Here is a 25,244-nt window from a genome sequence, read left to right as displayed (position 1 = left end):
GGATATGGAGGATATGGAGTTAAGAAACTCATGGGGAAAATTATCTCCCCACTTCTTTCATCCTTAGATTTTTAGTATGGAGTGAATAATATCATATTGTGTTTCTGTTGAAGTCGGTGAGAGTTTTGTCAGGAGGCATCATGATCCATCTGGAATGAAATCTGAAGACTTTGCTGCAGTCCTTGGAAGCCTGTTGAGTGTTCTGTGCCTCGGTTTCTTTGTTGGCCATATGAAAAGGATGATACTTACCAAACTTCATGGATGGAAAATGTTTCTATATACAAAGCCGTGTTAGTTGCTGCTGATAGCAGAAGGAGCAGTATAGCCTGAATTGCAGTTTGCACACTGAAACAAGGAGATACTTTGATTCCCCTCCACTATGACAGGGTTCTTGTGTACCCAAGTTCATCATCTGTTAAAGATTCTGCTCCACAGGGAACTGCAGATACACTTAATTATTGCAACTGTACAAACACATTACTTATTAAAAACTCCTTTAAATTGATGAGAACAATAAATGCACATTTATCCCCACAGCAGGGAATTACATTTATACCCTCTTCAAAGTTCTTTTTCATTTTTAGGAGGTTTTAGAAAGTTCCTGAAAGGGTCAAACACAAGTGTCGGCTCTTCCTAAGCCTGTGTGTATGCTGTTCCAAAATAAGAGCATGTGTGGTTTTTGCTGCTTACTTTGTGAGCCCAAGCCGCTATCAGAGGTCCTTCATCATTGCTTCATTATTATTGTTCTTTTAATCAGTGCTTGTATTTTTGTATACTTTCTAAGTAAAGGCATGGAGGGGAAAAAAACAGAATTGGTGCAATTCACCCAGGTTGGATGCTGCTGGGGAAGTCTAGTTAGGAACATGTGATGTTAATTACTCTTGCAGAAATGCACACTGTGATTTATTCCGCTTCCATTCCCATTTGATTCCATTGTCTTAGTTCAGGATATGCAGAGCTGTATGTTTGCTAATGGATTAGTGGAGATCCTGTTCTGGCAGTGGTTCTGTGAGGCAGATAAAGCAAACCCTGTCCAGTAAAATTAATGGTAAAATTCTCAATTGTTTCAGTGGTACCCTGGTTTCGCTTATTAAATTTAGGAAATCTGGTGAGGTTTAGCCTGTCCGTGGTCAAGAGAATGGTGGTTCTTGCCATCCTAGTAGATCTTCCACTTCAGATGGAGTCTTCTGTTGCTGAAACAGCCTCAATGGTGAGACTTGCAAGGAGAGGTGGATGGTCTGATGAAACAAACTTGTCAGATCCTTAGGAAGAGGAGATATTGGTTGGAAAGAGAAGTAGTCCCATTCACACTTAAAATAAAAAGCATGGAAACGACAAATTGCAGTCCTAGATCCTTCATACTTATCTGAGTTTCTGGTTTTATTTGTTTTCAGTAATTTTTTGCAGTAACTTGTTCAATTGAAATATGTGCTGGACAGGTAAGAGTTTCTCATTAGCTGCGAATAGCTGTACACTTAATATCTAAGAAATTAATGAAATAAATGCAAAAATATATTGTAAACTCTAAGAACTAAAAAATTGACTGTAGCTGTTAGTAATTCCTTATGATACATCACAGAGAACATTTCAAAAATTTGTCTGCTATGGAAGTCTTGTTCTTGAATGAAACACACATCCTGTTTCTGTAAGGTTCATTACTAACAGAATGCATGTTCTTTTCAAAGAAAAAAAACCTGATGGTCTCTTCTTTCTTCTTCCTTTCAGGCAGCACAAATAGTCCTGATTTCTCTCTTTGAATTGAACACTCCTGAGTTTACCATGTTACTTGGTGCCTTGCCAAAAACATTCCAGGATGGTGCTACCAAGCTCCTGCACAACCACCTCAAGAACTCCAGTAACACCAGTGTGGTGAGAAGCCCTTGTCCTTGCAAACAGCGGAACCCCAAAGGGAGCAGCTCATTGATAAGCTGTTACAGATGTTCAGTAGTTTGAATTATCTGTAACTGTTGTCTTGAAGCAATATGGCAACAGAGGCTTTTATTTGATGGTACTTTTATAGGGGCCATTAAAATAAGAAACTCAGTTATTTTAAAGTTTAATATAGTCATAACCAGAAGAGATTAAAAAATGACTGAGAAGTGCATAAAAATTGGTAGGGTTTGTGCTTTCAAGTTGGTGGTGCTTTTGAAAATCCTGCCAGTAATGACTTTTGACTAAAACAGATCATGACACCACAGATTTTCTGAGCTTTTGACTATTATTGAAATCAGTTTAATAACAGATGTATTATCTGTGAAGAAACTTGCAGGACCTTCAATGTGACCTACAAGGTCATCTCAGTCTATGCCTAGTATCTTATGTTTTGCTTTACTATTTATCTCTTACATATTTTTATTTCCCTGAAGGAATATGTTAGTAGAGAATTTAAGTAAGAAATTTCTTCTTCCCCCCCGCCCCTGAGTACTCCCTCCCTATCTTTGCACTTCGATGGGGACAAGTAGAGCTTTGTGTAAGCTAGAACTGCAGCGTTAGGCTTCCAGGCAGATGGTCTGGATTCTCTAGTACTTTTTGTGTGAAGAGTGTCGGAATTGAGAGCAATTTCTACTCATTTTGCTGTGGTATAAATGGTTGTGCAGGCCAGTGGAAAAATGATAAGTTAGACTGCTTACTTATGCTCGTAACAAGCATAATCAGAATGCTTTAGACAATGTGGAAAATAGCTGCGTAATTAAAATGTTAAATTGCCAGGATAATGGTCTGCATATTTTGGAGCCTGGCAAATCGTTTCTGAGAAGCTGGATAGCCTGCTGAATTGACAAACCATTTCTCTGGCACTATTTTCAGGCTGTACATGTTGTGTAGTTAAAATTTCAGGTACTGTGGATTGTAGAGAAACGTACATATAGTTTCTTTATTCTCAGAGTAGTACCTTCAGGAACATATTAATGACTACATGAACCATGGCTGCAGTTTTTTAGGTCAAGAAGCAAAATAAACACTGCACAAAGCTTGTCTAGGGCAAACAAAGGCAGTGTTTGGACCTGTTGTATTCCTGCCTGTGCATTGCAACATATTGCTAATCTTTGTCTTCCTGCTTCTGTGTCAGGGTTCCCCCAGCAATACCCTTGGTCGGACTCCTTCCCGGCACTCCAGCAGCAGAACCAGCCCCTTAACTTCACCTACCAACTGTTCCCATGGTGGACTGTCTCCAAGGTAATGTGGCAGGCTAATTAAATCACTTGCAAAATATTAAAGGATTTCAACACTGAGTGTGCATTTGTAGAATATGACTCACTTTGAAAGCAAAAACAAGATGGAAAGGTTACAGTAGATTGCTCCAAAGAAACAGGGTTTGAACATGATAATACATGGTTGGTGATTGACTTCAGTATTCCAGACCTCATGTTATCTGTGTAATCTTAGTGTCTTTTCTTATAATATTAATTTGCTTTCATAACTAGGCCTTCTCCAAACTACATTTGTGGGGTCAATGAAAGTAATATTAAATGGCAGCATTAGAAATAAAATCTCGTTGAGGTTGCATATATCACAAAAGATAGACTGAATTTCAGGTCAGGTGTTTCAGATTGTGTCTACTTTTCAGGTGTGCACTTGTGATCAATAATTCCTCTGACTGTAGTGCAGTGCTTGTGCTGCTGAGAGAAGTACTGCATCTCCTGTTCCCTTCTTATTCTTTGTGAGAATGCAGGACAAGCAGAGGTGGTGACTGTGTTTCAGTGCTGAATATCCCTCAAATTGCTCACCTGACTGCTCACCAGCAGAGCAGTGGCTTGATCTTTTGGGCGGTGGTCTGCTGCTACCACTTGTTTTGCTGAAGCTACAGATGCTACCCTGGATTATATTGGTCCAAAATCTTTTATTGAGTCAATGTGGACTCTTGGATTTTGGGAATGTAGATGTTTTGCATCATAAAAACTTAGAGCAAAGGAGATGACAATTTAAACAGTATGTTCTGGGAGCATAGAAATATTGGAGAAAAGTATTAAGTTGTTACCTGGACAAGCTGATTCATGCTGGGGAAGCTTAAAAGCTGCTGCTCTTGTCTGCCTGCCCTCTCCATGGGAGGTCGCTTCCCTTTGTCTTAGAAGAAACAAAAGGGTGAGGACTGCAGTTCTTAGTCCAATATAGTAATTTACACTGAAATATGTTGATCTGCCCTTGCTATGACTTGCAAAACTCTGTCTGGAGGGATGCTTAGACATGTGAGTGAGTTTCCATGTGTCAGGAAAAGTACAGGCCTTTAGCCTTTAATGAGTAGCTAATTCCAGCAGCACAGGAGCACATGGGGTTTCCTGAGAAAATTTTGTATATCTAAATTCATCTTTGTGACCCCTAAATCTGCTGTAATGCAGAACTAAAGCAAGAGTTTGTAAGCTAAGGTCGAGTTGCTTATTATGAGTTTTTCCACAAAGGTGTCATTGAGAAATTAAGTGGTAGAGTTTCAGGGGAATGGTTTCAACTGTGTTGCTTCCTTTTCAACTAGCTCGAGCATTGTTGCCCTGCTGATTTCTGTCATGGGAAATTATTAACTGAGATATGTCTCCTTGTGGTTGCGTTGTGGCTTTGTTAGCCAAGTTTGTATGTGGCACTTATTTTATAATTCCACAACTTTTTACCATGCTTTTTGGGATTTCCCACTGGGACACAACTGTGTTTTTCCACTTCACTCACTGCTTTGCATTTTGTCTTTGCATTCTTCTCACCTCTTGATATCAAAATATGGATTGAAACGTTCAGTGTGGATTGTTGCTGTTGTTTTCTAGCATTTTGAGTTTAGGAAGTGGAGGGTTTTTTAGCCCATGTCATTTGTTCTCAAGGAATAGTTAGAGAGGGCATGTAATTCCAGAGCATTCTGCCATTAAGTCAAGACCAAAACTGCCGTGGATGCAGTGGGCTGGGAATTTCCTTTAGAAAACAATTATTCCTTCAATTTTCTGTGGAGTTCTTGGAGATGTTGAATCAGAAAGTTAGATGTCTTTTCAAGAAGTGTGTCCTGCTTCCTTGCTGGATTTAGTTATTCAAGAGTGATGTTTAAAAGTTACTCTTCAGTGGCAGGTGAAGGAGGAAGCTGCTATGTAAACCCTTTAAAATATTGAGGGAAGAAGTTCTGCTTTTTTGGTGAGCAACCTCTGAGCAATAACAATAGCTGGAGATTTTTACCATTTGTAAAAATGGCAGCAAGTACTGCAAATCAGGGGCAGTAGCTTCTGATGCTCTGTGGACTGCATCCTTCTTGAAAATGTCTTATGTAGCACAGTTTGGCCATGATCCTGGCTTACAAGGGAGAATTAGCTCTGGTTGTCCTTCTTTTAGAAACAGGCTTTGGAATACGTGCTGACAGATTGAGTGAAGTAGGGTACAGTGTAGTATAGCATTTTTTGGGATAGCTGCTGCAGTAGCTTGTTTCCATTACAAATACTTGTCATTTGCTATTCATCAGTGGGGTAAAGTGTCACTTTTCTCTCTTCAAACTTGAAACATAAGCACACCCTGGTCATTCTGACAGCATTGTAAAAGGATAAAGATTCCCAGTTTCTTCGTGTAGCCCTCCTCCAGAGCTAGGCTTGGCTTTACATTTTCATGGGACCCATTGCCAAAGGTTTGTAGCGAGGTTGTGTATGCCTGTTGATTCCTGGGGTGCTCCGTGTGCTGGCCCTGCCTACCTTGTCCCTACCTGTGTCTTGTAAAGCCAGCCTGAGTGCAGTCAGTGGAAGGATTATCTCCAGTTCTTAATGCCAGCTTTAGTTTTGAAGGTTAGACTTTCCTTTGATTTTTTTCTTGATGCACAGATTGGAGTCTTATCTAGAGACATACCTGTCTTTGGGGCTGAGATATAAGTAGGAAGGATGTTTGGGTCCTCATGTAGGAATATAAAAAAGCTGCTAAGCATAGCTGCTCTCCCATTTTACTAATGGTTTGTGAACAATATCCCCAGTATTAATCATCAGGGCTTCATTGATACAAACTAACTGTATTATGCATGTGTTCCAGATGACTGATTTTTTGAGGTGTATTGGGCTCTCTGAATAGATTTTGAATGTTTTGGTTGAAGTGAACTCCTCCAACAGCTAATTTGCCTATCCGGATGATAACATCTGCTAAGTATGCCCTGATGTTAGGTCTTCAGAAGGGTAACATGCCTTCAGGGCCTTGGACAGAGTCTTTTCTCCTGCCTTCGTTTCCTCCCTCCAGTTCTTCATGATCACTATAACACATCCACTACATCTGTGAGTTATTTCTGCATTTGTACCTGCCTTTTTTTTTTTTTTCCCTTGGCAGTTTTAGTTTTTGGTGAGAGGAGTTATGGAAGAAAGAGGTGCTTTCTGAGGAGAAGAAAAGCAGGGAAGGGTACTTGGGAAGACTGAAAATAATAGGAAAAAAACCCCAGACTTTAGACTGAGAGAAAAGAATGTTCCCTAGGCAATTCACAGATGAATGGCTTGAGTTTGTGTTGGACAGAGAAAATCTTCTGAGATTTAATAAATGATGCTGTATGACAAAAAGAAAAACACTTAAGTTGTGAAGTCCTTTAGTGTAAGAGTACTGTTCTGAATGGTGAAGGACCATCTGTAAAGTCAAGTGTTACATTCAGATTGGAAAATTTCACCTAGAATTCTGTAGGACTATTTGAAGGAATATCCAATGAATACATTTGCCCTGTTGTTTCTGCCATTATTAGTAGTCCAGAAGCGTGTACGTGGTTCTAATTATTAAAATCAAACAAAAACCACCTAAAGAAAAAAACCAATTTAGTCCTTCAAAGATCTCTAGAGGAAATGCATCAAATAAAAGGCTTAACTATTTTATCTGGCTATGTAAGTTTGCGTGTTTACTTTTTCACCGATAATAGAAAATACCACTAAAAATAAAATTTGACACTTTCAGTATTAAGTTTAGCAAGTCAAGGCATGGAAACAATTAAAATCAAGCCACCCACTTTATACAGTAAGGACAAGCCTGCATTGTTTGGTGGCCTCTTTGCAGGTAGGTGAGACCTGAGCTGTGAGACTTCTGATCAGCAGTCTGGGAGTGTGGGGTATTTCCATAATAATAGTGGCATGTAATAGCTATGGGTTTGATTGCTATTTAAGGAGTGAATTTCTTGACACTACTCTTCAGAGGAATTTTCAACTGGCTTTGCTGCTGTTTGCACTGGAGCAATTCTTGACTTGTTTGCCCCTTCTGATCTTACGATATCTTTCACTTGCATATATTAAAATACGACATTGCAAGACAGTGTGCTGTGTAATAGAAACAAAGTAGTGTCGTGAATACTCCATCAGCTCAAGCATCTGTATTTTCATTTAGAAGGTGATTTTGAAAATCCACGTACCATAAACAGAACAGAACAAACGCAGAGGTTAAACAAATTGACACAGGGATGGATGCCTTGACCCAAAGGCGCCGGATCAAACAAAACCCCAGAGGGGCTTGTGGAAGTTTAAGGAGAGATCTGAATCAACTCAGAAACCGATGTCACCCAGTCTTTCCAGTTCTGTCTGCTGAGACATGAGCCAAGTACCCAGTTTACATGATATGTTCATACTCTAGACTGACTTTCACTTGCTGCATATTTGGGTTCAGTTTGAATCTGGTGAAATAGGATCAGATCTAAAGCCCTCTAAAGATTTGCTGATTGTTTAGGGCCTGATTGCAGGCTCTTATAGAGGCACCAGGAGACAAACTTCATAAGGTACTTTCAGGTGCCTGATAAAAAAATAAACTCCAATTTTCCTTTCTTCCAGGGAAATCCTGTTGCTTAGAAATATGTGCTTAGAGTTTGAATGCAGATGCGTGGTCAGGAATTGGTTACGTAGAACATTATAAGAGTTGTTTATAGAGACTATATCCATTTGTAAAATCTACTGGTTAGTACAAGCAGGGACTGGTTTTTTATGAATCATATTATTATGTTAGGAATAAAAATGGAAATTAATAATAAAGGCCAAAACAATGACTTGTGAGGCTCAACGGAGTATTCTTGTTTAATTTTGTTTCTATTAATTTTTTTTCTCTCTCCAAGGCAGCATGACAGCACTAAGCCACTCAGATTATAGTTTCTTTTTTTTTTTTTCCCTCCCTCTCCTTTCTCTGTTTTTTTCTCTCTTTTGTTTCTCCTCTGATCACGGCAGTCGGCTCTGGGGTTGGAGTGCAGATGGGCTGTCGAAGCACCCCCCTCCCCTTTCTCAGCCTAACTCCATCCCCACTGCTCCTTCCCACAAGACTTTCAGACGCTCTTACTCTCCCAGGTAACAAGCTACCTGTTAAACCAACTTGTCTGAGGTGTCACAGTATTATTTACCTTTCATACTGTGGGATTTGTTCAAATGTGGGACTTCAGAGGCTTTGGTTTGAAAAGAGATGATGACAGCTTTCAGAGAGCACAGATGATGGGTAGCCACTTGCTCGCTGCTTGGGGAAGATGCAGCATGTAAGCAGTGAAAAAAGGAGTTTTTTCAGACTCTTACACCCATTCAGGAAGGTGGCAGGGAGGTGCTTCACAGTTGGTTTCCAACACAGAACACAGTTGCTGAGCACTTTTGGCAGGCACTGGTTGCGTTATGATACTATGGGCAGGATCTTCAATTTGGCTACACTGTGCGCCTGAGTATTTTTAAATGGCAAATACAGCTCAGGAGTGACTTCACACCGAACCTTACGTATCATTTTAACAGCTGCTTGCATAGTGTGATTGTGGAACATTCTTGAAATTTGTAGCATTGAATTTAAAATTGTTCTTACCACAAGATTTAGGGGTTATCAGTCTCTAATTTTGACATCTGTTCCTTTTCCTGTGCCCTCACATTTTTTTCCAGTCTGCATACAGATTTTGGATCAGTATACTGGACTAAAGATGTATACTGGTTTTAATCAGAAAAACTTTCTCAGTACAAATTTAATTTGTCAGATGTCTCTGAAAATTCTTTGGATTTTTTCAAGTTTGTACCTTGACAACAGAATATCTATACATGTGGTTTCTCCTGACTTAAATATACCTGTTACCTGAGGAAGGACTAATACATAGTTTTTCCTTCAAACAAGAAGTTCCTAATGAAAAACTATTGAAAGAAAAGCAAAGAATTTTTTCTTTGAGGGCTCAAAATTTGAGAACCTGTGATGTATGAGAGAGAAAATAGAATACAATAAGTTGATACCCCTGTAAATACCTGCAGAATTAAAACTTTAATGTTCTGATTCTTCTAGGACACTAAGATATATGTGGAGGGAGATCCATGTTGATTTTTGGAATAAAACTAGTTGAAAATGTTTTTTCTGCCTTTTATTATCTGACATCAAGTTTTGGAGTTATTTGACATATATTCCAGCCCAGAGCCTGAAAGTGCAAGGAAGTGAGTTACTGTGTACTGCTTGAAGACACTAAACTGTGGATTACTTACGCGTAGTTTGGATTGGAAACGGAATAACAGTTTATGGAAGTAAAACTTATTTCATGTCAGACCGGAAAGCTGCCAAATTGTGTCTTGATAAACTCGTAGACAGCTGCATTGATTTTTGTGCAGCAGAAGATGGAAAATAATGTTGTGACATCCGTAAACACTTCTCATTTCTACTCACTTCTTATTCATCCTGTGCCTTTCCTCTAGTTTTCTGCATGGGTCATAATTTTTTTTTTCCTTTTGTGCCTTTTTTTTTGTCCTGAAAGGTGAGTGTAGTTCCATTTTATTTTTATTCCCCACATTGTGTTGTCTGTGAAGTATTCCAGTGCACATACTGTCAATAAACATGTGTGTTCACATGTAGAATTTCCATTCATGTAGAACACAGCCATAATGTTATCTCCTGCACAGGCTCAGTCTTGACATATGAAATCTCTGGATTCTTTAGATTTTTATTAAAATGTGGGTTTGTGCTTTGACAAATGCATCGGATTGGTGGCTCTGTTGAGAATTTACCTTAGTCCTTTAGCACTGAAGAGTCTGTACTTTGTTAACAGTGTAGGGCAAAATTCATCCCTGAGGAAAGATGTGATGATTTCAGCAGAAGATTTAGTGCCAGTATATTAGTAATTATTTATGTTTTTTTTGCCATGGATGTAATTGTGTGACCTTTGTTAAGTTGTACCATCTCTTGGTGTGAGCACACAGGTACAGTCACATGTATACCTTCTGGAATGGTGGTTTCATTATTGTTTTGTGTATTTGTATGAAGAACCTTTTAAGATCAACTAATTAAACATGCTTGAGCTCAAAACGTCTATTTTTGAGATCATCCAAAACAAAGATTTTCCTGTTCCTGCCTGATACTTTTAAAGAAAAACTACCTTCCCTTCTGTCTGGAAAACCATCACAGTGCATTAGTGTTGTTCAGCTGCCTGAAAAACCCTAAAGACTTCGACTTCTGCAGATTTATGAAGAACTTTTGTTTCCTGATCTTGGTCTGTTCTTTAAGTGGTTTCTTTTTTCTCCCTGACCTGTCAGACACTGTTTCAAGTTGGGGAGTTATTCTTTGGTTTCTTTGCCAGAATACATGGTGCTGATGCTTTGTGAGTGTAGTGCGAGCGCGTTGCTTGGGAGCCAGGGATTATGGCTATTTTCAGTGTGTTAATCTCGAAGGAATTGGGCAGCACCAGTTGTATCCTCTGTCTGAAGTTCCCAAGTTTCTTCCAGAAAAAAAGTCATTCTAGATATTTAATATCCTACCTTTAGTTCTATTGAAAACAGTAATTGTGTACCCAGGATTCAGAAGGGATTTTCTGGTTTGATCCCCCCCCACTCAACAATTTTTCTTCTGTGGAAAAGAAACACAACTCTTTGATCAGCCATCCACCTCCAAGCCCATCCTGTCATCCTTCCCAAACTGTTAAGAAATAGTAATTCACCACTGTAGGGAGCCACTTCTTACCATTTGTTGACAAACAACTTGATGTAAATGTCTAATTTGATCTATTTGCTTCTGGCTCTACTAAGATCTGAGTAGTACCAGAGAAATTGTTCTCTGTTCTCTGGGTCTATTAATTCAAATTTCTCTTGGAAAACTGATTGTCATGCAAACTCAACTTCTCCTAGATAGACCATTGCCCTGCCAATAATGCCTTTTTAATTTCTTCAAGCTTGTAGAAGCTTCTCGGTAGCCAGAACTTTTAATTTAATCATCTGCCCTTGCATACATGGCATTTTATCATGGAACTTAATTTTGGATAGCTCCTCAAGAAATCCCAAAACTTTTATGGCTTCATGCTGCTGAAAAATTTCTAAAGAACAGACAGACTGCAAGAAAGCATCAGATTAGTATAAGAGAATTCCCAGGCTCAATATTGAAATACATCTTTTACTAAGGCATTGTGTAAGTGGTTTTGGTTTTACTGCTTTATGAATTAAAGTGGGCCGTGTTAGACTGAGGTTTATGTCAAGATACATTTTCCATTTAAATCTGTCGCAGTTTCATAAATTATTAAACCTAAATTTCATTGATTTCCTTTCCACCAGCTGTAACAACCCTTTTGGTTCTCATAGTGATGGATTTTATGTTCCTTTTTAAATTACACCACTACCATGCTGGGGATAGGTTTTTTTGGTTTACAGAAGCTTAGCACACTTATTGCTATGCAATGTAAGAAACAGTGTACCTGGTTTCCCCTCACTTATAGCAGTGTAACACCACTGATTTCAGTGGAACTTCTCCTGGATTTAGCTCCTCTTGAGGGAGGACTCAGACCTGAACTCTGCTTTGATTCCATCCGTGTTTTGTTACAAGTCACTGTTAGAAAGGGTACACCAAACCATCTGTCTCTGACTTCTTTTTGTTAACGCTCAGAAGCAGATTCCAATTTCATTTGTAACATTTCATATACGTTTGGTCTTTAGTATGCTGGATTATGACACGGAGAACCTAAATTCTGATGAAATCTACAGCTCTCTTCGCGGAGTCACAGAAGCGATTGAAAAGTTTAGTTTCCGTAGTCAAGAGGACCTGAATGAGCCAATCAAACGTGATGGAAAGAAAGACTGCGACATTGTAAGTATTAGATTTGTTAATGTCCCCAGATAGATGAAATTTTAAAACATTGTGATCAAACCTGGCTGTGGATTGTTAGTATACAAAATTCAGTTATTCATTCTGTATTCTTACAAGCTTCTTCTGCTTATTGTCTGTTAACTTCTTATACCTTAATTACGGGGTCCCACTAATGTAGTCCCTTGCTCCCTTTGAAGCCTAGCCTCCTGTGAAATGTGCTCACTGGGCCCCTGTTGGAGTCCCATGCAGGCTGGAAACAGTGGTAGTGTCCCTCAGGCTCAGCATGGCTCAGAGATGGCTTCTTCCTGGAGTGTGTGTCATCAGGTCTATAATGGGAAATGTTAGCTCTTAAAATGCATGGATGGTTTCCCTCACAGGCTTAGGACCTGTAATCACTCCAGGTGCACAGCTCCTATAGTATCTTATGCTGCATGAATGGGTACACAATTGTCTCCCATGTGTAGTGCCTTTTGTTTTAATGAAATACACAGCCTTCAAAATTTAGGGGAATCTTAAATGATGATCCTTTCTTAGCAAATTAGTCCTGTACCAGAGCTTGTGATCTTTGCCAGTTTTTGCAGTTTTAGAGATTTTAACTTATATTTAGGAATGTTAGTTTAGTGTTATGCCCTGTGATCATGAGGGATTTTTGAGCAGTTGTAGTTATATAAAAGAGGTGGTAATCAGTTATGTAAGTATTATGTATAAGTAATACATATAAATGATTCTATGCCTCTTCCTGTTGGTGAGTGACTTCCAAAAAGCCTACAGCTTACACAGAATTTAAGTAGTCTCATATCTTTTTTTCTCTGTTTGATCCTCCAGGTGTCTCGAGATGGTGGCCTTGCTCTCCCTACTGGAGATGTCCGTGGAGGCAGTGACATTGTGGAAGGTGGAAGGATGGCTCTAGATAACAAAACCTCCCTGCTGAACACGCAGCCTCCCCGCGCCTTTTCAGGGCCACGTGCTCGAGAGTATAACCCCTATCCTTATGCTGACACCATTAACACGTACGACAAGACTGCCCTGAAGGAAGCAGTGTTTGATGATGACATGGACCAGCTTCGGGATGGTTTGTATCAGCTCCCTCATAAAACTGCAGGAGCTTGCTCCGTTTCTGGTATATCTGTGTATGGGTAGTGCTCTCAGATATGTGCCTGCCTGTGCATGTGTTGTGTATTACTTTGCATCTGAGTTGAGGCTTGATATGAAATACCCTTTGTCTTCATGTCCCAGCAGAACCTCATCTGTGACTATTGAGAAAACGTTATTCCGCGGTTTTGATTTTTGTTTGCCTGAAGTTTCCCTTAAACTAGTCCCTTAAGCATCTACATATATTTGTAGGGACACTATTTTGGGACCTTCCCCTCTTTATGACTGGAATGTTTCACTCAATAGCTTGTTGTTACTAAGTGTTTTACTTTATTTAAGTGGTGCTACACCTCAGCTTAATTCTTTTGCAGTACACTGATGAGTCACTGTACTTTGATCTAAAGGTCATGCATGTGACCACTGGTTTTGGGTGTGTGCATGTCTGGGAAAAAACCACAGCAGTTCTCATCTTGCAGAAGTAATTGTTGGAACTGGAAGAAATCCAGTCGTCATCTCTTCCTGGTTCGTTAGAAGCCATGTGCAGATTCATGAGCTGTGTTATGAACTCAGGTTATTGTGGGTTAGTCAGATTCTCTTGCCTGCTTGACTGAGGCCACTGGGAATTTGATGCATTTTTTTGGGGACCCCTTGTTGCATGCACTTTGTTCTGTAGAGGGTCAGTAATCTTGGCATCTTTGATCTGTTCCTCCTTTCTCCAAATGATTTGCTGCCATTTGTCCTAGAAGGACCCATTGACCATTCAGATTTGGTGGCTGATCTTCTGAAAGAGCTTTCCAACCACAACGAGCGGGTGGAGGAGCGGAAAGGAGCTCTCCTGGAATTGCTAAAGATCACAAGGGAGGATAATCTCGGAGTTTGGGAAGAGCATTTCAAAACCATTCTGCTCTTGCTGCTGGAAACGCTTGGAGACAAAGATGTGAGATGTAGATTTTTGTCTTTACTGTACATTGCTTCATCTGTGGTGATAGTTCCTCCACAGTTTAAATGAAACCAGCTACTCATCAGTGATGCTGCACTGCTTGCTTTTTCTTTTGAAGGTTGACAACTCTAGTTTTCACTGTGTTAAGTGACTCTGAAGTGTACCAGTTTTTCCCCTCCCTCCAGAGCATTACTAATAAATAACTATGAAATTGAACTAGACTCAGAAAAGAAGTTATCTTCTAATCTAGTACAAAAACTATCAACACTTCAGTGGTTGTTTCCTTCTGAGTTAGGATAAAGTTACAAGCTCTTAACTGTATTATACACATTCCCCAAAAGAAGGATAAAGGCATTCTAGAAGAAATTAATTTTTTTTTCCTCTATTTGGTTTAAAGACACGGGGTATTAGATTGCATTGAATGGGTCTCTGTCCCTTACAAAAATGTCATCAAGAACAAGCTGCTTCTGTAGGGGATCTTGTTTTGAAGTATTAAAAATTTATGTTATTATCACAGCGATTGTAATTCTGTAGCAGTGTAGGTGGTTTACATTTTCTCAATCATTGTTCATAGTATAAGCATGAGCTGCTGTAGTTCTACATGTTTAATCATAGCATTATCATGCATTTATCAGAATGGTGGCTTTGTCAGAATGGTTCATTCTTGTATCTGTGAGAACAGTAATTTCATGTGGATTTTTGTGCAAGAGAAAGCAAGGAAACCAATTCTGAATTTTTGTTACTTTGATTACACTGCTCACTCCACTGGAGCTGATAAAGTAAGATTTCTGGTGGCATAGCGAGCCATGAGAATTTACTTCTAACTACGATTTTGAGAAGTGACCTTTTCTAACATGGATTCTTCTTGACACAGCATTCAATAAGAGCCCTGGCGCTGCGAGTCCTGAGAGAGATCTTACGGAACCAGCCGGCAAGGTTTAAGAATTATGCAGAGTTGACTATCATGAAAACACTGGAAGCACATAAGGATTCCCACAAGGAGGTGAGTGAGCCTTTCAGTGTTGCTACTGGGAAAGCAATATGGACCTGCTGAAGAAATGCCTGTGAGACTTAACAGGAAAACTTGTTGACCCATCTTGACAATAGAACAGATTGATATTAAATCTCCCAAGAAGAGACAGATTTTTTCATGCTGAAGCAGTGAGGAAAAAAGTTGGGACCAACAGAGCTATTTAGGTGGACTTGGAGTTACCGGGAATTGTCGGCCACCGTTAATCAGCTTGCCAGCATTTCCTTGCACATTCTGGGAGAGGCTCAGACACTGTAGTAGAAAACTGCATGTTTCATTATTTTTTGGAGAACACTGGGGGCACTGTGCTGCCTCTGTCTGTAAAAGGTAAGGATAGAAAATGTACTAGAGAACACAAAGGCCATGCTTAAGCAGAATTGTGCGTGAAAATTGAATGGTGAAATTGGGCTGTGCTGGAGAACAGGGAACTGGTGAGTAACAGGAGAAAGAGGACATGCTTCAGGGGCAGAGGAAGAAGCAAAGAGAAGGGTGAATGGCATTTTCCTTTTGCGAGAGAACTCGTGTAAAACTGAAAGTATTCTGGAGTAAAGCAAGAGTAAAGGGACATGATAACGTTTGAAGTAGATCAATTCAAATTACATTTAAAGTCAAGCTTTGTAGATGGACTTCCAAGCTGGATCTTTTAATCTACCTTGTGCATGTTGCAAGTTTGAACTAAACCTTGGAAAGCACTATCAGAATTTCTCTGTATGTCTGTGATGACTTTGTTCTCTAAGACCTTGCTTTGAAATCTAAGACATTTATTCTCCTCTGCAACAGGATTGTCCTAAGCTAGCAATTTTGGGCGTCTCTGTCTGAAGAGATTTGGCCATGAAAAGATCATTGTATAGATCAGATTGCTCTAGAGCATTGTGTAACTGGCACAAGGTTATGTTAGCTGTAGGTAGCAGAAACTGTACTGCCTAAAAATCAAAATAAAAAACCCCCTCAAGGAAAGAAACTAACAGGCTGAATTTCTCTAAAATGCAAAAGCAGAAAATGTTTAATCCTTTAGTGAATGAGGGCTGCCCTACTCTGCTTGCTGTCCTCTCCCTGATTCAGAGCCTTTGCACCCCTGTCATTTTCAGTTCAGAGTAATAAGAAGCAGTTGTAAATTGATTTCCTGATAAAGCAGTCAGACAAAACATTATGTTCTGAAGGAGTGCCTTTTATTGGCAAGTTTTCCTGCTAGCATGTTTCTCAGTTCACCTTGACTCATTGCCCTTTGTTTTTGTTGCCTGAGAGTCCTCCAAAACTGCTATTTCTGTCAGAATTCACTGTCCTTGTGGGACTGATGGGTTTTGTAGAAATCAAGAACAGTGTTGAAAATATTATACTTTATGCCTCTGTACTCCCCACAGTATGTTCTTCATGCTTGTGGTGTGGAAAGGTTCTTCAGGATTTACATGAGTTACCTGCCAAGGAAAAGCAATGGATAAGTCTGCTACAGAGAAAGTGAAGCTCATGCTAGGAATGAAGAGATGGGAGTTTGTGGCACTCCTTTATAGAATAATTGAGGTGTATTGCTATCAGGAAGTAGCTGCTGTGCTGTACATAGCATGGCTTTGATTTACCATGGTTTTGCATAGCATCTTCATAATGAAAAATCAGCTGCTGCAATGGGACCTTTGGGTGACAGCTCTCATAGTAGAACACTGCAAGAATATTCTTATTTTCCTCCCTGTTGTGTGTGTAGCTGTATTGAGTGGGGGCACTGGTGCTGGATTTTTTTTTTCTGTGTGTGTTTTCTGATCCCTGTGTAAACGAAGCTCTCAAAACCATGATGCAGCCCATGAAAGGCATCATCTGTCTCTCAGTAGACTGAGAATATCAGCATTCCTGAAGTTAAGACAGGTACCTGCACTTGAACTAGGGTAAAGATATACCTGGGAATATGCTTTAGGTAGTTTTACCTGTAGCTGGGATTTGCTGATTCAGTTAAGTGTGTGAAAAATTAACCTAAGAGTTCATTTGGGCTTGGCCCAGTTGGTCAAACTCCTAGCTCTGGGCCAGAAGGTCACAAATTCCCATCCCATGGTGGCCCTTCAGCTCGCTCTCACTGCTGACTTTGCAGCACTGCTCTCTCCAGGAAAGGCAGAGGAGCTGCCCTTTGACTGGATCCCACTGAGCAGAAGATTAAGTGAAGATTCACCAATTTGTGATTGAAGGACACTTTCAAAGAATAGCTGAAGAAGGAAGGGAAGATCTGAGCAGTTTGTTCTACAGTTTTCTTTTTCTCTGTATCAGAGCAATACTAAAGGCAGTGGTGTTAGTGTCCTTAGACTACATAAAATACAGTCTTCCTCTAGACTGTAAGAAAGGCTGCTATATCATTTAGTTATTTGTGCCAGTGATGTCCTGATAAGATGTCACTCCAGAATTTGTTATATTTCTGGATGCTTCTGCCTTGTAGTAGAAGACAGGAGTGATCTCTGTTTATGGTTTGAGATCCTTTGGAGTGCAATAGGCTGTGTAAGTTAGCTGTGTAAGTGTCTGTTCTGAGCAAGGTGTATATGTCTCAGTCTTTCTTACTTGAATTTCCCCTTCACCACAGGGACTGCTAATTGCTTCAAGTTACTGCTCACGTTTTCAATTATGTTTGACGCAGAGAGAATCAGTCTAAAGTGACTAAGCAAAGGGAGTTTGAAGAGGAGCACAGTACAGAACTGGTAATCTTGGGTACTGTCTCCAAGAAGTTGTCCTACTAAGAGGCAGTTCTTTGGAAATCAAGAAGGTTCATTTAGCTACCCAAATTTCAATATTGCTGTTGTTCAGCATGGCCAGGAGAGATCAAATGATGAATTAAAATCAACACATTCACCAAATAGCAAATATCACCCCCTACCCCAACTGAGTGCTGATACCTAGTTAAAGATTTTTTTGAAACAAGAAAAAGTGTGTGGTTTTATTCTAGATTATATAGTTGGAAGTATCAAAGCAGTGTTAGCATAGTTAGATATTTTGGGATGCCTGGATAATTGACTGTTTTTCCAAGTCCAAAGAGAAGTCTTTAGACAGTTGAATCTTTGCCATGGTTAGAAGTCTTCTGCCTTCTGTTGCTGAAGGCAAGGTCTGGGATCAGCAGAGCAGTGCAGCTAAGAGCACCACATTTCCACACAGGGACACAGGAAAACTTGGTACCTGGAGTTGGAGGCTGAGTCTCACCTTGTTCTGAGTGCAAATGCAGGAGATTAGCAAAGCACAAACCTCAATGGCAGGTCAGAATTAATGTAACCCTAGGCTACAGACTAGAAGACTCTGGGTTGGGATCCACGTTTAGTTTGCATTTTTTAACTTCGTCGTGTTTTTATACTGTTTGTAGTATAACAGTCTATTCAATGCTGTTGATTTAATGGGGTGATGTGAAGAGTGAAGCCTGCTTCAGTCATAACTGGAAATATTTATGGGGGTTGACATGTAAATGCCTTTCACTTACTTTTGGAGCATTAGAACATAATTGAAGTTGTGGATGGTATTAAATCTTGTTGATTTTTATCAGTCTTTGTTTGGAGTTATTTGGAAGAGAACCATCTTTCTGTTGCCAATTAGTTAATATTAACTCATTTGTTCCAGTGTAGTTACTCACCCATAACTAAGGAGAGATGCTGCCTGGTGACCCAATACCATTGATATGACATTGCTTTGGATTCATACTAGCAAAATGAGGATAATTTCTTATTACTGTGTATATTAAAACAGAAATAGTTCATTATCTTGGGAATCAGCTGCAAAATGAAAAATCATAGGATAGCTAATTCTCTGCTTCTGTCTCTGCCATTCTGTTTTTCTCTGCCACTAAGCCTATAGACTTAACAGATGTGTATTTTCTGTGTGTAAGGAAAAAATACTGTGCCATATCTTAGATATCTAATTTCTGTATTTTATTATCTAGAAGGTCCATAAGCATAATTTATATGTAACATTCTTTGTTGTAACCCTCTAAAAGAGGGAGAAAAAGAAGAAATCACAGTTATCCATTAGCTATAGATAATTTTTATTATCTGCTGAGGTGCTTTTAGACTGGCCTCTGGCTTTTATAGGATTTATAACTGTCCTCTGATGATGGTACGATCTATGTAGGTTTCTACAAAATTTAGCTTGCTAAAGAAGAAAAGCACTAAATGATCGCAGTCTTGAAGATTAATTGTTATATAGGCCGTGCTGGAAGCTGCCAAGCACTGCAGCTGGGCAGTCATTGATGTTTCATAATAAACGTTTATGTGCTCTATTTCCCAACACATTTCAAATATTTAGTGCACAGGAGAAGCAGCCTAATCTACTTCATCTCTGAATCCCTTATAAAAATCGTATTGTTTTTTCATCTGCTTAGCACTCCCCATTGCTGAGGCCACTTCCTGCTTTGAAACCAAGTCCGTAATTGTTTGTTCCTGTCTGGATCAGACTAAAGCCTTCGGGGATGGGAGTTTGCCTGGCTGGGTATTGGTAAACCTCCATCCCCTCCAGCTTAGATTATACAGGCTTTAAGTAACCACCTCTAGATGGCAAAAATTGGCTCAAAAACATAGCCACATGCCTCGTAAGCATCAAAGCAAAACCTTATTCTTTTGCTTAATAAAATTCTCTGGTTCTCTGCGTGTTTCACAATAGTGTACAAAGCCTCAAAGCCTTTTCAGTGGGGTTTCACCTGCACTGCCTCATCCTCTCTAACTTTCTGCAGAGACAGTGTAACTAATAATCATGGCAAAGCACTCCAGCTTGAGGTTCTACCTGCAGCTCTCATCTAGGTGTGCAGGTGCTGCTTTGCTGAGATCCCAGCTTGTTACACTGATGCCCTGTGTAGCCCATGAACCTGGCATATTCTGCCTAAGGTGAGTCAGGACATATTTTTCTTTCCTTACTTGCCAGTAGTTTGTGTCACTTCGAAGCAGAAATGAAATTACCAAAACTCTTTAGAAAGCTGCTGCATATTGCCACAGATAAGCTGCTTGCTGCAGCCATCAGGCAGCAAACATCATCTTAATGCACTGAGAGGTAGCTGAACAGAAGAAATTAAGTGGAAGAGATGGAGTCTCAGTTCTGGTTGTCTTAAGTGAACAGGATCCCATGGCTGCAGTGCACTGTGAACCAGGCAAAGCAGTGGGAATTGTCGTCTGAAGTTTGTCCAGCAAATTTTGTTGAACTTTGATGCTAATGTACTTTTCTATTAAAAGAAAAGGATATGTGACAGGTGACTACTGTCCTGTTCACACTGTTGCTAATACTGCATGTCAGCATATCCCCTCCCAGCTTTTCATTGTGCATATTCCTGGGACCGCCTAACCTGTTACTTTGAAGCTCACACCTTGATAACATTAAGGAAGACATTGCTAGAGGTGAACTGTCTGTGTGCTACACCTCTCTGGCTTTGTGCGTGTGAATATGGTTCCTTCCCTAAAGCAAACTGGGTGGAAGTATAAAAATTTCTCTCTTTTGTGCAACTCACTAGAAAGGTCTTAATGCACCACAGATGTCTTTCAAGGAACCCACCAGCAAACACAGCTTAGGTTATGCCAGCAGAAGTCAGGCTGAATCTAGTCTCCAGTGTGTAGAGCATAAGGTAAGGGTTTGGAAAGGAGAAAAGCCTGCTGCTTTAAGGCCAAGAGCTATCTCCTAGATCTGCATTCTTGGGCTGCCTGCCCTGTGTTGAGCGATGTCAAACTAACCAGTTCAAGCCATGGTTTGCTCAAAGTTTTTACTGGGAGGTAAAATCATGTTTGTGACATACCTTACACACAGCTTAGTGTCTGTGTTTTTAAAGCACTGCAGGACTCTCTCTAGTCTTTCACGTCTTGCTTCATAGCCACCCTTTTGAACCTGCTGCTTCCAACTGCCATCATCGTTTCATGTCTTTGCTAGTTTTCTTTTGTATCTCTGAGATCCCTGAGAATAATTATATTAGGTCAGACAAAAAGCTTGCTTCACTTGATACCTTACCTGACTGACTGTCAAGAAGAAAGCATACAGTGATGCTTCCCTGTGGATATTCTTCCTCCTTCCAGCTGTCTGAAGCTTAAAGCCTTCCCATGTGAATGGTTCTGCCTGACTCTCTGTGTGTGGTGGCCTTTTTAGTCCTTTTGTAAACTTGTCGTACTTTTAATCCTGTTGTGACAGTGAGCTCCCCCGTCTGAGTATGTAGCAGACAGCACCCTTTCATTTTCTTGGATTTCATAGCTGCTGCTTACTGTGGTGTTACTGCTAGTGTGAGTCATTCCTGTCACTTCCAGATGTGTATGTGTGGGTCTTGCCTTCAAAGATGGGAGGAAGACCTGTTGCTTGGTGCTGTTTTTTAATTTCTCCCACTCCTTTTAAGGTTGTTTCACTCTGCTAATCAGGTTAAACCCCTGATTAAAAAAGATATTTGATTTTTTTGATATTGTATGGTATGTACAACTTGCAAGTCACAAGTGTTGTGCCTCATGGCAAAATATCTTTGCTAAACTTTACTATAATTGCATGTTTTTGTTGCCAAATGACCTGACAGTTGGTATCTTTTGATAATGCGCTGTCCTGTGTGTGGGAATGCTGCTGATTTCTCTGGCATTATGAGGTGAGCAGGATTCAGAGCAGGTTGGGTGAATACTCAGGGACATGCTTCCCCTCATGGGATGCAGAGTCCATCTGAATGGCTGAATGTTTTGCTAAAGCCAGAAGGAAAGACAGGGCTGGTGCTTGTGTTTCAGAACAGTGGCATTTGGCCTTCTGTGCCAGCAGGGATGAATTTGTCTTTTTGGCTCACTTTCCACTGATGTCCTACCCTTTCCTACACCCTGTCGCCTGCCCATCCTTCCCAAAGGAACCAGGAACTAGTTACCGATGGAGGCTGATTCAAGCAAGCATGTCAGCACATGCTTTTGAATCCTGTTGATGTCAGTGAGACTTCAGCATGTTATTAATCATATGCTCAGGGGTTTGCTGAAGTGTGGCTGAGATGCAGGCACTGTCTGCCAGATGTGCTCATGGAAGGCTTGGAAGTCTCCCTGGTGTTGTCACATTTACAGGCTAATGTCAGCAGGAAGCATACTGGACATGTGTAATACATCCTTCTGTGTTCAGGGGGAAGGCACTGCAGGGAGAAGGGATGTGAAATACCAAACCACTGTGTAAATGTGGCCAGATCCTTGCTAGAAGTGGGCGGCTATGCTGGAAGGAGGACAGGCAGGAGCATAAATAATTCTTGCATCTTCACAACTTTCCTTGCTCGCCTTATGATATGCAAAATATGTGTGATCTTTATTGCTATGGAACCATTTCTTATTTTGTGAAAAATTACAACTGTATTTTAATGTCCCTTGTGCTTGGAATTGGTTAATAGGCTTTTTAAGAAAAGATTTTGTCTCATGCACTTGCCTCATACCTTCAACTTAATATGCATGGTAAACTGTATGCAAACAGGATATGGACTTGAAACCCAGACAGAATACTCAGTGAAATTTTTACCTACTTTTTTTTACAGTAGTGTATTTTAGGTCAGAGTCTGACCATGAGTGCATACTAAAGTATTGTTGCTTTCTAACCAAGAGGATATAAGATTTGGGGGGGGTGTTAATTTTTTCTTAGTGTGTTGTGGTATATGTGCAAGCTTTTCTTTCTGAGGGTGTTTGAAAACATTTACCAACAGTATTTGGCATTGTTGCAAAACAAAATCCCAAGTGCTTGTGTCCAAATATTTGTAGTTGGGGCTTTTTAGCCAGTGGCTTGTTAGTGAATGTAATTAAATTGATTGCAAGATACCAGAGCTCTCTGTAAGTCCACTGCATTGTTTGTGGAAAGCAGACATCAGAAGCTGCAGTGCCAGGAAGTGGATTCCTTTAAAGGAGACCTTCTGGGAGCTCCTGACTTCATCCACTCCAGCAGTTCAACTCTGTGGTATCAAAAGCTTGGTGTTAGGTTTCCCTTAAGTACTGGGTTGTTTCTCTCCTTTGCCAATAAAATCACATAGTGCTTGCTCCTAAGCTAGTACTAACTTATGTGGAAAAATTACTAACTTTCATTCTTCTTACATGTGAAATTGAAGAGGAATTAGCAAAGAAATAGCTGGAAGAGGGAAAACTTGCTGGAAGTGGGAAAGCACGCTTTTTGTTCTGCATGGTTTCTCATTCACAGATCTTTGAGGATGAAACTTTTTTAGTACTGACCACATTGTGGATTGCCATTCTTTTTGGAATATGTTTTAATATTCTAATTAAATGCGGAGAAAGGCCTGAAGTAAATGGAGCATTTGGACAATTTTTCTTCTGAAAATGGGGCATTGATACAGAAGCAGTCAAGATCTCATGTTATTTCACCATCCTGCCTCTACCTTGCTTGCATGCATTATTTGTGCTGTATGAAGTGTCTGAGATCACGTTCACTGTTGGATCTGCTTTAGAGAATGCCAGAAGTCAAGTGGATGACTTTTATTATTTCCTGGGTATACAAGTGTCTTGTGCCATTCCTGTTTTAGGGAGGTAGCTGTCAGCACGTCTGCAAGATTATTGTTAGTACTGTGGCTGTGATACAAAGACTGTGGGTGAATCAGGCTTTGTAGATGGAGATGATCTCTTCTGGTCACACTGCTCATTGCTGCTATCTTGAAAGTCAGTTAAACCTTTCAGGAAAATATTTTATAGTCGAGACAGGGAGACATTCTTATCCTAGTGAGACCTGAGATAAACTTCCCAATATTCCTGATTCATGCATTATCCACAGTAGTTGCTTAAAAATAATGAAAGCTTGTCTTCTTTTGAGGCTTTGCTAGAGGTACATCCATGAGTTGCCTCAGTCAAACAGAAATCCCTGAGTTTTATACCATCACAGTGTGTGGAAGAGGAGAATGAGGCAAATTCAGCAGATATGGCTTCAGTCTAAGTGATAGTGATGGCTGGATTTATTTGCATTTTTGTGATTCGCCTGGGACAGATTTGCTAGTGCTGGTTGCAAAACATTGACGTCAGACAACCCCAGGTAGCTCAGTTTAGGAGGAGTCAGAGAACCAGTGTGGGGCACCTGACCATCCCACACAATCAGGAAAGAGGGGATGCCTTGAAAGTCTGTATTACTGCTCCTGGGCTCAGGGTTAGGGACTGCCTGGGGCTAGCTGGGAGATCCTAAACATGAGGATTTGTGAATGCTTCTTTCTTCTTAAAACTGAGGTGTGGATTTAAGTCTGCCCACTGGGGCATCTCTGTTCACTCAGGATTTACCCTCCCTTAAAAGTAAGCCCTGAACACAGGGGAGAAAGCATCCTCCATCTTTTGTATTGTAACAAGAACATGAGGAGCAAAAGGCGTGTTATTTGTGGCCAGGAAGAGTGCAACCAGGAGAAAGCTTCATTTTGTTGCCTGGCAATTAGCACAGACACTTGAAAAAAAGAAAACCTGCCTTCCCATCCTGTTCTTTTTTATCCAATTACTGCAGAATGTAAAATGAATAAATTCTCATGGGAGGAGAGACCAGATTTGGGTCTTTCCTCTTTGAACTAGCTGTCCTACCTGCTGGGGAGGAGTGAAAGTTGTTAATTTGCCTTGCCTTGATGGAAGAACGGAGTTGAATTTAGGATCTCCCTTGCTTTGTGTGACTGCTTTACAGTATGGGCTAGTTGCAAAAGGTGAGTGCTACTGCTGTTTCCACCCTTTCTTCCTGCCATTTTGTATAGTGATCCCACTTACATGTTCTGAGAGTGCAGCTGCCTGGTCAGGGACGCCCTAAAGCCTGTTTGTGTCTGTAGCCTGGTTTTGAATACAGCACAGTCTATTTGGGAAATGGCAGGACACCGCTGTGTAGCTGTAGATGTCTCAGCTTGGGCACCCAAGCACTTGACAGGTGAGATACTAAAAGATGCAAGAGTGCCATGCAGGGTGGTGTTTAAGAAGATAAGTTTTGTATAAGTTTAAGCTAGTGGGTTTAGGTTCTTTGACAGTGGCTGGAGAGATGTCATCCTCCTGCTTCTCTTGGGATGGGAGTGCCTATCTGTTTTAGGTGACAGATGATTTTTTCAAAGTAGACACAACTTATGACATGGTTATATTAGGCAGGATGGACATCTTGCCACTGGCTGGAATAAAGATGTCACTGGAGGCAAAGGATGTGAATTCTCGGAGTCGGTCACCGCTCGATAGAGCCTCCTGCAGATCTGTTAATGAACATCGCCAAGCATATCCTGGCAGTCATTCCCAGCACACTCCAGTGGTGCTGGCTGTCAAGTGTGACCTCATTAACATAAGGGTTTGCTCTACTTTCATTTCA

General features: G+C 40.4%; 1 protein-coding gene across 18 annotated transcripts in view; it reads left to right on the top strand.

Annotated features, from left to right (window-relative positions):
* CLASP1 (cytoplasmic linker associated protein 1) overlaps positions 1-25,244 on the top strand; it is a 175,830-nt gene that overhangs the window by 142,333 nt on the left and 8,253 nt on the right. For 9 of the 18 annotated variants that reach the window (XM_017823514.1, XM_017823516.1, XM_017823525.1 and 6 more), the window contains 7 exons: positions 1,726-1,869; positions 3,068-3,174; positions 8,115-8,231; positions 11,808-11,958; positions 12,784-13,030; positions 13,794-13,987; positions 14,865-14,993. In XM_017823514.1, the coding sequence (XP_017679003.1) occupies positions 1,726-1,869; positions 3,068-3,174; positions 8,115-8,231; positions 11,808-11,958; positions 12,784-13,030; positions 13,794-13,987; positions 14,865-14,993 (1,089 nt within the window). The remainder of the gene's footprint in view (positions 1-1,725; positions 1,870-3,067; positions 3,175-8,114; positions 8,232-11,807; positions 11,959-12,783; positions 13,031-13,793; positions 13,988-14,864; positions 14,994-25,244) is intronic. The other 9 variants (XM_017823531.1, XM_017823524.1, XM_017823521.1 and 6 more) reach the window with 3 other exon arrangements.

Source organism: Lepidothrix coronata, unplaced genomic scaffold (genome assembly GCF_001604755.1).
Source record: "Lepidothrix coronata isolate B3197 unplaced genomic scaffold, Lepidothrix_coronata-1.0 Scaffold103, whole genome shotgun sequence".
NCBI classification, from domain to species: domain Eukaryota; kingdom Metazoa; phylum Chordata; class Aves; order Passeriformes; family Pipridae; genus Lepidothrix; species Lepidothrix coronata.
Note: the sequence above shows the minus strand (reverse complement) of the source record. Positions and strands in the feature narration are given on the sequence as shown.